Genomic DNA, 12792 nt, shown 5'->3' on the forward strand with positions numbered 1-12792 from the left:
TTTTGGTAGGAATGCGTTCATAATGCGGCAATACGATTAGCGATTAGTAATTTTAACGTCCTGTTATTTTATAAGTGGTGCAACGCATTTTATTTAGCAATCGTTAAGACCCCCACGTCAGCGTTAAAATTTAGCGAACCGTGCTTACGTTAGCAGGTGGTTTGGTGCAACCCGCCCTTAACTAATAGGGCTATATTGGGAAGTAAATAAAAGCAGATGATAACATAATCAAACAGACTTGGCCATTTTCGACTTTACTTTCAAAAGGAAGAAAAATAAATCACAATCAAGCACTTTTACATAAAATAAAAATATGCCCCGCGTAGTTCTTAATTTGTTCACTTTCAGCATCACAAGCTCATCATGTCCTGCATGAATCAGTTTGATATAGGTATTATATTTCTTGAGCACACTCAAATACCCAGATTGTTTTGCTTATCTCACAAACTCACCGCAGTAAGGTTTCTCCCAACTGTGTATTTCGCTTGTTGCACACTTAACATAAAAAAGACTTCTTTTTGAGAGAGTTATTTGTTTTTTTTTTTAACTAGTTAATGCCGTTAACTCCATTATGCATCAATGAAATGAGTGTGTCCAATCACCAGTATGTATTTTTGAATGAGTTTTTAAGTGAGCATTTTGCTTATAAGCCTTTTTACATATTTCGCATACAAAAGGTTTCTCCCCCGTGTGTACTCGTTGGTGCATCATTAGGTCCCGGTTGCCCTTAAACGTTTTGTTGCATATGTCGCAGGCAAATTTCGCTTTTTCCCCGGTGTGGATACGTCTGTGCGACACTAAACTTCCCGAACTACTAAACTTCTTTTCGCAATATTCACAGGAGTATGGTGTCTCTCCAGTATGTGTTCGTTTATGTATAATTAATTGAGTTGACCTTCTGAACTGCATTGAACACATATTACAGCCGTAAGGTCTCTCCCCCGTATGTGTGAGTTTATGATCTTGTAAATGGCCTTTTTGTGTAAACTTTTTATTACACGTCTCACATGAAAAGTTTTTTGCGCCGGTGTGTAATTTTTCATGTCTGTTTAGAACACTTATTCTCGCAAACCCCTTTTTACATATTTTGCAGACGTGAGGTTTATCGGCGTCGTTGTTTTTCTCAGTGTGGACGCGTCTATGCGACATCAAACTTCCAGAATCTCTAAACTTCTTTTCGCAATATTCGCAGGAGTATGGTGTTTCTCCAGTATGTTTCCGTTTATGTATAATTAAATAACTTTTTTGTCTGTACCGCTTTGGACACATGTTACAGGCGTATGGCCTCTCCCCCGTGTGTGTGAGTATATGTGTTTTTAAATAATTCTTTTGAGTGAACTGTTTATTACACGTCTCACATGAAAATCTTTTCGCGCCAGTGTGTGATAGTTCATGTATGTTTAAAGCACTCCGTTTTGAAAACACTTTTATACATAAGTTACATGGGTAAACCTTATTCTTGTACTTCAAGTGCAGCTTCATATGGTTAACCAGGGAATGTTTTCGTTGATATACTTTGCCACAAATGTCACACTCATATCTGCGTTGCTCCGCGGTGTCGCCGGCAGGCAGGCTTCGTTTATCTGAAACAAATAACCCAAACTTTTAATATCAAACTATGCAGTAAAGCAGAGGGGATTGATATCATGAGATACATTTTATTCTGAAACGTTAAAAAAACATTTTAAGCAGGTTTGTTTTGAGAATCAAAGGTCTATACAATACAATACAATACAATACTCTTTATTGCACACCTCACATACACGTAGTTTACAATAAATGGACAATAACATAAACAAAGACAGTAGAGGTAACAACAGGCGGTCTTATCGCTTAAGAGCGATCTCTTCCAGACAACCTTTGGGTATCGGAGACATAAGAATTAGAATATACGGTAGGTGGCGCAAAGAAAAAAATATGAAAAGTCGAATTGAATATAACTTAACAATACAAAATATTACTATAGATAAACATACTTAAATACGTATAACCATAAACATACATAGACATACATAAAAAGTATATATTAAATAAAGAAACAACAGTGTCAATATTATAAAAATGAAAAACTAAGGTAGGGAAAGGTAGTATTTCTTAAGGTCTATTATACAATATGAGACCCAATCACATGAAAGTAATACAAAAAAAAATTTAATTTATAGTAGTAACATGAACTGAAACACAATGTATTGTAACATGCGTTGTGTATCCTGTATCAGTACAAATGCATGGGATTTTTATTACTAGGTTCCAATTACGAAAAAAACTCCTGGCATTCAATAGATATTGCTAAATAGGCTATCAATAGATACGAGTACGGACCCTTAATCGAGTAGTGATCGAGCTAGATTTGTTTTTTTTGTTCTTTGAACGAATTCACAAAGGCCACGTTATATGTATTGTGTTACTGTAATTTGTAATAATGTACAGTCACCTGCAATAATATGTTACTCTTCTAAGGCCTCAAAAATATGCGACACGCTCTTATGGCTCTACAAATAAGATCGTGTCAGATATTTTTGCGGCCTTCGTTGCGTAACATATTATTGCAGGTGACTGTACCTATGTTTTTATTTTCTTTTTTGTGTCAAATTCCATACTGTCGAATTAATATAGCCTGTAACGATGGTTCTGTGTATGTTAAGAAATAAATAAATAAATTTATTTACGCACACTTCTCCGTTGTACTCCGAAGTACTCTCCGTTGTTGAGGTTACACTTGGTTATGTGATGGTTTGTATGGGAGATGTCAAAGATTTGTGTGGCCTTACCACAATGAAATAACGTGCAACAGTTTAAACTCATTGATGTTGCGTTGGTAACTACAGTTGAAGTCAAAAAGCTCACAATCAAACCTTAAGGTTACCATTATTTCTGTGTTAAATTATCATACAAAATATTTTTGATGGCCATAATTAGCATTCAAATGTCCCTCACAATGGTGCCAATGATATTAATAACTTTCAGACCAACTTTCGTACAAGTTGTTACTTTCTTTCTATGTTTTTAATTATGTAATGTTTATATTTCTTTACGATTAATTGATTATTAAGTATTTTACTAACATGAGATTATTTTGAAAAATACAGATACAATATATTAGCTCCTAGCATCATAAAGTTATTATTTATTGTCGGGTAGTTGCACAAATCTCTGTTTTGACATTTTGCTGGGACATCATTTATTTTAGCCGCGACCACGACCAGTGAAACCAGTGTCGAAACGTTGGTAAATAAAAGTAATAAAATAAATTCGCAATAGACCCGTCTATAAATATGAGTTAATATCATAAAGTTAATTTGAATAAACTACAGAAAAAGCCAGGTTCGGGATAACTCACCACTCAGCCGCTTCTTGTGAGGCATCTGCACTGTCTCCGGGCCTAACACAAGCTCGTCCTTGACCACACAGTTCGCATACAGCTCCTCGTCTGGCAACGGCTCTGTCTTCACATCCAGTGCCACTTTCTTAAGCTTTAGACTGTCCTCAAAATCTGGAGCTTCCTTCATGTCTACATTTTCTTCTTCCCGTTCTATTTCTACTTTTATGTCTATAGTTTTCTCAGTAATTGCAACGTCATTGTTTGCCATTGCTATTAGAACTTCTTTTTTAGGCAGTGCGGACAAAGTATCTGGGGACTGCCCAGCCTCTGTGACATACCCTGTCAATCAAACAAGTAAATATTATAAGTAGGTTATTTTGGATACTTACAAACATATCAAGACTTTGGCGTGAATGAATTACTTTTCAAGTTTTAATCAGAAAAGCAGGTATTAATTAACCTCTAGCCGCCCATACGTCAAACCTTGCCAAGCAAAATGAAATTTTATTTTGTCAACACAAAGTTCAAATTAGAATGGAACAGGAGACCTTTTTATAGGTCTCTGGGCGGCCAGAGGTTATGGCGCGGTAAGGCGGAGGCGCGGCGTTGTGTGCGCAGTGGAGGTGGTTTACATTATAAGCATTATTTCTAATTTGAAAGTTCAGTCACATCAGCATTCTGTTTAGCGTCGCATTAAGAATAGTTGTCTAGCAAACATGCATACGCCCAAGTCCTAATACTGCCCTTCTAAGCTAAAAAGCGGTATTTATTATTATCTTTATTTATCTTTCTTCTTAGGCTAGGTCATTTATAATATGAATATAAAAGTAAAATACACGGTGTAACATGAGTAAACCGAATAATTTTAACAGCGTATTCCTGATCATATTTAGAGACAAAAATGTCCTATAAACTTTTTTGATATTCGCCTAGTTTCAGAGATATTATTAATTAAAAAAAAAAAGTTTTTATTGTTACATGGTGTAAAAGTAGTGTCCGACCGAAACATGTTTTTTTGCCGAAACCGAAACCGAAGGTTCGGCATTGGCCCCAGTTTCGGCCGAAACCGAAACCGAAACCGAACCTTGTAGACTTGTGAAAATCGTTGAAAATATGTCACAAAATCGCGTTTTTTAGAGGAGAGGCCAATTCGTAGAAATTACCTTATTAACGATTTTCGTAGGACCGAAAAGGTTTATACCGGGTTGGACTAAAGCAAAGTGCTGCACTTTGAAAAAAAATCATCAGAGTGATGTTATTATGACGCTTATTTTTCATGATGTTATCCTAGAGAATACGCTAAAATTATCATCAGCAAGCACCATTTTTGATTTTAGTGAAAAGTGATTCCTACAAAACATGCTTATTTTAGCGTATTCTCTGCTATAACACAAAAAAAAATAGGTCTTATAATGACACAACATTCATCGAAATTTTTACTGTCCTAGATTTTTCCCAATTTTCGGGTCAAATATCTTGGCCATTTTCGATTTTAGAGAAAAGTTTTTCCTACAAAACAGGCTTATTATAGCGTTTTGATTGATTTTTTTCTGTCTTTTACGATTTCTATATATTTTGCACTTTTGGTCAAAAATTTTACAACTTGTACTGCTGACTTTATGACGTCATATAAACTCATTCCACCACTTTATGAAGCGACAATATGCATTTTGATAATCAGTAGACCATGCTGATTCCAACAATACCACTGGTCGGTATAAACTTTTTTTTAGTCCTACGAAAGTGCTATGCTTCAACTTGGCCACTCCATCACTAGTTTACACATTAAGACTGCGTCCTGCTCGTCCAGTGGCGCCTTGATTAGGGGAATTGTGTTTTATAATAAACTAATTAATTTATGTATATGTTCATAAATCAGTATATCAATATTGTTGTCCTACTTGTTCCCCAACTTTTGATCTTTGTCAAATGTTTAGTTTCATAGTACGAAGTACCACTTCGTAAGTTTCGGCCCGGCCGAAAGGTTCGGCCGAAACCGAAACTACATCCGAAACATGATATTTTGGCCGAAACTGGCCGAAACCGAAACCGAACCTTCGGTCGGACACTATGTAAAAGGCATTTTTGATGGTGATGTTGCTGCTTAAGGGACGTAGTCTAAATATCCTTATTGATAGATGTCAAAAAGTGACAAGTAACACTTTGCAAAAAGTAGGTTCCACGAAAAAAAAATGTAAAAATCATTTTTAAGTGACAAGTTTAGCAATAACATTTGTTATTTACGTACAAATGCATTCAAAAAATTGAAAAAAACGAAACAAAAAAATTTTTTTTTTTTTGGTGAAATTGACCTAAACTCATATTACATTTTTTACTTCTTTTGACCTCAGAAATGCATGGTTAAAATTATTCGGTTTCCTCATGTTACACCGTGTATAAAAACACTTACAAAACAATAAAAAATACATATAAACACATTATAAAAAACCTAACCTAGGGTGCCGCCGGCAGCGGGGCAGGGCCCAAGCTGCCGGTGGTCAGGGCCGCAGAGTGAGGATTATTATTATTATTATATGTAAATGCACAGGCAGCTTAAAGCTGATACGTGCACATCAATGTCTACTTGTGTTTTGTACTCTACGAAAGTGTTCATCGAGTTTATTTTTAAAAGAGTAGAGAGAAGAGTAGATTTGCATAAAATTTTCATTGAAAATACGTCCTTTTAGCTTAGGAGGGAAGGACGTATTTTCAATAAAAATTTTATGCAAATACCGCTTTTTAGCTTAGGAGGGCAGAATACATCTCTTACACTTACCGTGGCCGTCATAGTCGAGTCCCTGCTCGTCCTCGCACGTCGGCTCCACTTTTACCAACACTTCCATTCCTATCCGATGATAGCCGAGTACTCGGTACTGCAACTCAGGGGATAGATATCGAGATCTTCACGGTAAGTGCTGCTCGGTGCCCACTTAGTTACACAAAACGATGGTACCTACTTTGTAAATTAATGATAGAAACAAGAATAATTTATTTATGTATCAAAAGTCAAGTAACTAAGTTATTCGTTCATAGAAAATTTATAGCTACGTTAAAAATAAACAGTATTCATTATTTTTGCCTTCAGCTCGGTCCATAACCATATGTCACTGTCAAGTACTTTCACGTTCCGGTCAACGCATCACCTAAAAATTTTGTGTCAGTTTGACTCAGCTCAGTTTCTCTCACCTCGCTCTTTTAAAATGCCGTTTGTCAAAAAAGGACAACCATACTGTTGACAAGGCGGACTTCAAATCAAGTGTTGCCTTTCTTGATGCGCCCACCCTGTGTATGTGTGCGTAAAAGCGTATATGTGTGCTCTTTTAGGGATGTGAAAAGTCGATTTTAATCATGTTATATATCGATAAACGCTACACAGCGGAACGAAATAGCGATTAATTGAAGCTTCAATATCTTCGTTAAACATAAACATTATTGAAATGCTAATGGATAATGAATATATTATAATATAATAATATAATTCAATTATTGCGGAACACCTATTTTAGGAGGTATTTATGTATTTTAATTAAATATCTGAACTTTCCCTTGGTTCCCTGCTGGGGCGTGAATATAAAATTGTGATCTGATAACCAATCCGCGATGAATACAAAAAAGCAATCCGAGAATAACGTCCAAACTCCATGGCTTTAACTTGTGCTATCCCATTGATCACAAAACAGCTTACTTTAGAAAGAGTGTGTTTTATATGTCTGTTCACACATTTAACCACTTGCCTAATGAAATTAAAATACTTGAACAACCTGAATTTGGCCGTAAACTTTATAAATGGTGCCTAGAAAAATCTTACTATAAAATAAGTGACCACTTTATGTCTTCGAACAATAATTAGTACGAATAGTAATATTTATTAATTTACTCATTGACATAGTACCAATAATTTTATTTGTATCACATGTAATGACACGATATTCCTATAAGTATTTAGCTGTAAGATTAGTTTTAGTATCAACATTGTACTCCGCATCGCGGTTGATTGTGATGATTCTACCTTAATAATTTTAAAATCATTGTAACTCACAATATGACAATAAAGATTCAATCAATCACAATAAAGAATAAAAGCGTTTTTGGTCATTTTAGGTATCGTTAAGCCTTTGAAGTAAAATTAAAATTGCAAGAAATGTCGATAGTTTATCGATATGACTTTATCGACATGGCTACAGCAACGTGGGCCTCATTTTTAATCGTACACTAAACAAAAGTGGCAACAGTGACAGCTCGCTGAGACACCGTCTATATATATATATATATATGTCTATGCTCAGCTCAAGTCCTAAGGTCTACCGCGAACATTAATAATTAATGTGATGAAATTTGCGAACTGTAGTGTAATTATTAAGGCCCCTTCAGACTATGCGCGTGAATCGCGGGCGAAGCCGCGAACGCAAGTGTGGCGTCGATTTCGCAGAATGTTCACGCTTTCGCGCCTTGTTCTCCGTTTTTTGTCGGTATTTCGGCCTGCGTTAAAAGCCCCCTCCAGACTATGCGCGTGAATCGCGGGCGAAGCCGCGAACGCAAGTGTGGAGTCGATTTCGCAGATTGTTCACGCCTTCGCGCCTTGTTCTCCGTTTTTTGTCGGTATTTCGGCCCGCGTCAAAGGAGACGCGAAGCGCGAACTTGCAAGACTCCACATTACACAATATTTTGGCTCCTTTGTGGCAAGATAAATATGAATTATATTATGATTATATTATATTAAGCAGCTATATTTTACGGTTTTACAATAAAACAAAATGGAAAAACAGCTAAATCACGTATGATGCCATAGATAACTAACAGTTAAACTCGATCAGCTGATGCTTTTCCGCCATATTGCCGCAAACCAAACTGCGAAATCGCCGTGAAGTGTGCGAGTGTGGAGTCATACGTCAACTTCGCGATATGTTCGCTCCGCGACGTCGCGCCGCGATTCACGCACATAGTCTGGAGGGGGCTTCACACTACAGTTCGCAAATTTCGGGCATCTTTCTCTTTTACTCCAAATTAGTCCAAATCAGAGTGACAGAGAAAACTTCGATTCGAGGCTCGGTTGGTTAATTCCTCCGAACCTATGACTCATAAATTATGAAATTATCTAGATTCCTCTCAGCAAAAAAAAATCGTCCTGCAAAGGATGTAAATAGCCCATCTTACTCCGTTATGTAGATAAATCCCAGTTGTTTGTGGAGCCCTTACCTAGCGCAAGGTTCAGCATGCTCCGCGTGCAATCGCTTGGCGTAAATTCGTCCAACTGCATTCAGAGCGGCTACCGCGAAAACCGAAATTCGCAAATTGCGGGGATCTTTCTCTTTTACTCCAATGAAGGCGTAATTAGAGTGACAGAGAAAAATCCCCGCAATTTGCGAACTTCGATTTTCGCGGTTATAGCTCTGCGCTAGTGGTAGTGGTAGTAAGTACTGGTAGTTTTTATATTTTTGTGCTGGTCATATTAAGAACGTCATTACAATTCAATAATTTCAAAGTTTTTCGCAACTTCCAAAGCGAAGGTAGTTTGTTTGTTTTATAAAGTATAAACTAATACATAATAATTTTCAACTTGCTGACTGCGAAAAATGGATGCAGCGAGTGCGAAGACGGAACCCTCGAAAGAGGAAACGCAAGAGGTCGAAAACGAAGACGAGAATGCGCCAAAGCACGCAGACCCGCATAACAGCCATGGTATGTCGCAAGTCGCTTGTGTATTTCTGATTATCAAATTCAAACTGATTCGTATTCAAGCGTGTTAATATAATCCGCTCGCGCACGATCCTTCGCGCTCCCTGTAGGTACAAAAAGGGAGGGTACATTTCTGTTGATTTCATCGCCATATGACGGCGCTCTGGGACTGCCCTTGCAGATTTAGCTGCATCCTCCTGACCTGCGTCCTCCATAAAGTACGTAGGCCCCAAAAAAAAGTTTTTACTCTTTGTCAATTTCACAGGGCTAATATTATGCTGGCAAAATGTTAAACCCACTTGTCAGGACGATTTTATCAACCCTTAAGGCTCATTTAGACGGCGCGCGAACTCGCATGGGAGTTTCATTACATTACGGTTTTTGATTGGTCGGCTGAATTGGATGTCCCCAACAGTCCGCAATGTAACTAAAATCGCATGCAAGTTCACGCACCGTCTAAATCAGCCATTAGTCATATTTTAAAAGTTGAATTTTTATTCATACCATAGATAGAGAAACAAATAAGCTTAGAGTGCTCACTCCATATTAATTAAAACTTTATTTTAAGCAAGCTTTGCAAAAGCTTTATGATAAGATAAGTACTTGCCTCGGTCGCGTTGTCTCGGAACTACTGATGCATATTTTCCTTTTATTTCAGATTCTTGGACCGAACTAGATTCATCAGACGGTTCGGATATCTCCGACTTCTTCGATTCAGAAACTGACTCGGAGCCGGAGTGGGACAGTGAATCAGAGTCTGATGATGAAGAACCATCATCTCCTGTGTCTTCGGCCTCAACAGCTTCGTCAGAACTCTGGAGCGACGACGCACGAACTGCCAACGTGTGTATGTTCCAATTGCAACCTGGACTTAAGGAAATCGCAAATTCCCCAGTAGATTTTCTAAACTTGATGTTCCAAAAACCGTTGTTTGAAAGTCTAGTAAAAAATATTAACCAGCACGGAACAAAACTGCTGAACGATAACCGCATACGACAATGGAATGATGTGACAATAAAAGAGTTCCGCATCTTTTTAGGATTATTACTGAACGTTGGAACTATAAATACAAACGTAGCGGCAGACTTCTGGAAACAAGATCGAGGCATATATCTTCCTAAAAATTATATGACTGAAAAGAGATTTTCTATCATACTTAAATGTCTCAATTTCGCGGAAGAGATCCCTGAGAAAAAAAACAGAATGTCGAAAGTGTCTTTAATTGTCAATTACTTTAACAATATTATGAAACAGGTGGTCACCCCTGAAAAGATACTGTGCTTAGATGAGTCGATGGGCCCGTTTTATGAAAATTTATATTTATTGACAGATCAACACAGTCTGGTGCATAAATTATTAATATACAAAGGCTTAGATCAGGATGAGCTAGAAGAAATGACGAAACGTGAGCGGGATGAGCTTATACATACTCGCGCGAATGATGCGGTGAAAAATTTGCTCGAAGACAAACTTGATGTTGGTCATTCCGTGTACATGGACAGTGATTACAACTCTTTAGAACTCGCAAAGTTTTTAGTAGCTCGAAACACACATGTAACTGGCACTTTGAAACGCAAAAGAGAAGGAAACCCGCCAGAAATAATCGAGAAAGAGTTGAATATGAATATAGGCGATAAAATTACTAAATACAACCCGGATGGTATCAGTGTTATGATATGGAAAGAGAGTGCTGACCACCATGTTGTAATGATATCTTCAGAGCACGGCAGCGAATGGCAGGAACACGTCAACAAATATAAGCAATCGGTTAAAAAGCCAGCATGTGTTTGGGAATTCAAGAAATACAGGGACGGCGTAAGAACACATGACGAAATGATGGCCGACTATTATTATATGCCAGAGAAATTGGCGTGGCACAAGAGAGTGGGGATTCATATATTGCAGATGTTGTTTCTGAATGCATACAATTTGTACAAAAGGTACGGGGAGAAGCCTCCGGTTAAAAGGTTACTGAAGTTCAGGCAGGTTGTGATTGGTCATCTTCTATCAGGTGGTGATTCAGTTTAATTTATGAGTCTGTTTTAATTTTACTCAACAGTTCGATTTTATATTTGTTATAAAAATTGGGATAAGATGTTAAGTTTTAAAATGGGTAAAAATAAGAAAACATTGTTTGCTTGTTATAAGTATAAGTAAAGAGTAACGTGGTTAATGTTTTTGATAATAATAATAAGTTCTTGTTAAAATATGTTATAAGAAAACCTATTTAATTAAAGTTTTTGCGCAATTTAAAGCCAAAATGGTTAGTTAAAAATTCACGCGGTACGCGTTTGAGAGATTAATTTTTGATCGATTAAAATTTTTTAGAAGAGAATAATTTTCAGTTTAATTATTTAGTCAAATAAACTTTAATTCTTAATATACTTGGTTTATTTTTAAAATTGAGGCCATTAAAAATACTGGGTCATTTTTGGACCGTTAGCCATATTGTGCGAGGTGATCAGGTAGGTCATAATGAACAACTTTTTCTATGGGACCAACTCTGAAATCACAAAAATTTTTTTGGCCGTTTCATACATTTTGGTCGAGTGGATGTCGACGTTTTCTATGGGAAGGCCAAATTTTTTTTTTTGGGATGTCGGGTTTGATCCCATAGAGCAGCGGTCGGCAACCAGCGGCCCGCAAACATCTCGCTCGACGCCCGCGAGCCTCCCTGGCTATTTTGTATGCAATATTGACAAATGACAATGTCTGATAAAGTCATCAATATTAACAAAGTGCGGCCCGCGACCACTTCGTTAACTGCTATGTGGCCCTTGGCTGCTAAAAGGTTGCCGACCGCTGCCATAGAGAAAGTTATTCATTATGACCTACCTGATCACCTCGCACAATATGGCTAACGGTCCAAAAATGACCCTGTATTTAGCAAGCCACTGGCGTTACTACCTAAATAATACCCAAGTTAACTTTATCGTTCTAACGAAACGATTTTATCGTCACAATACAGTACCCATAGTCCTAGTGTAATGAGTAGTGTACATTTGATAGCGTCCATTTGACATTCCTTTCTAGTCATTCGATTAGAACCATAATTCTTATAGTAGAGATGCGTTTTTGTTTGTGGCAAGTATGTTGTCGCTACGGACTAAAGAGTTAAGGGTTTCCAAAAAGACCCGCTTGTCGCACTGTTCAAAAAATGTCAAAGTAAATTTTGTAGTCACAGTAAATTTACTGCCATCTTTCGACACAGGATTAAAACTTTTACAACGCCGTTTGACTTTGATCCTTGTTCTTTCACTGATATGTGTTAAAATTGTTAAATGTCAAACGGTGTCGCCATCTACTCTAACATAGGTTAAAGGTATGACGCCATCTTTTCGAGCATAATTTTTTCTTGATTTTCGGAGGTAAGTTTTTTCTTGGACATTTTTTATTTCTTAAATACCTATGCTATTATAAGAACCAAACAGAATCTTGTCACGTTTTACGTCACTGTCTCGTCTCGTTTTACGTCAACTTAGCGTGGTAGGTGTCTAACTCGGAACAGATTGAATAGGGAGTAATACTGCAATGTTCTGCCGCCAGAGGCAGCACTAGCACAAACTGTAGGTACACAGTAACTTTATAATTATACTATGCCTTAAACCAGCGGTCGGCAAGACGCGACGGTCGCGAACCTCTCACGTGCGGCCCGCGAGCCCCCCTGGCTATTGTATGTAATATTGTCAAACAGCAATGTCTGATAAAGTCACACATATTAACGAAAGTACGGCCCGCGTCAACTTCCTTTACTACTATGTGGCCCTCGGCTGCTAAAAGGTTGCCGACCGCTG

The 12792-nt window shown here is 37.5% G+C and overlaps 2 protein-coding genes across 2 annotated transcripts; one reads left to right on the forward strand and one right to left on the reverse strand.

The window, feature by feature from the left end:
- Positions 1-219: 219 nt before the first annotated feature.
- Positions 220-6217, reverse strand: LOC134675392 (zinc finger protein OZF-like). Its single transcript, XM_063533596.1, has 3 exons — positions 6099-6217; positions 3341-3661; positions 220-1583 (listed from the first exon to the last, which is right to left on the reverse strand). The coding sequence occupies exons 1-3, from the start codon at positions 6163-6165 to the stop codon at positions 577-579; spliced, it is 1395 nt and encodes a 464-aa protein (XP_063389666.1). The 5' UTR covers positions 6166-6217; the 3' UTR covers positions 220-576.
- A 2548-nt stretch (positions 6218-8765) lies between these two features.
- On the forward strand, positions 8766-11378 carry LOC134675508 (uncharacterized). Its single transcript, XM_063533773.1, has 2 exons — positions 8766-9001; positions 9657-11378. Exons 1-2 carry the CDS (start codon positions 8896-8898, stop codon positions 11024-11026), a joined length of 1476 nt encoding a protein of 491 aa, XP_063389843.1. The 5' UTR covers positions 8766-8895; the 3' UTR covers positions 11027-11378.
- Positions 11379-12792: the final 1414 nt, after the last annotated feature.

The sequence above is a fragment of the Cydia fagiglandana genome, chromosome 22 (genome assembly GCF_963556715.1).
Source record: "Cydia fagiglandana chromosome 22, ilCydFagi1.1, whole genome shotgun sequence".
NCBI classification, from domain to species: domain Eukaryota; kingdom Metazoa; phylum Arthropoda; class Insecta; order Lepidoptera; family Tortricidae; genus Cydia; species Cydia fagiglandana.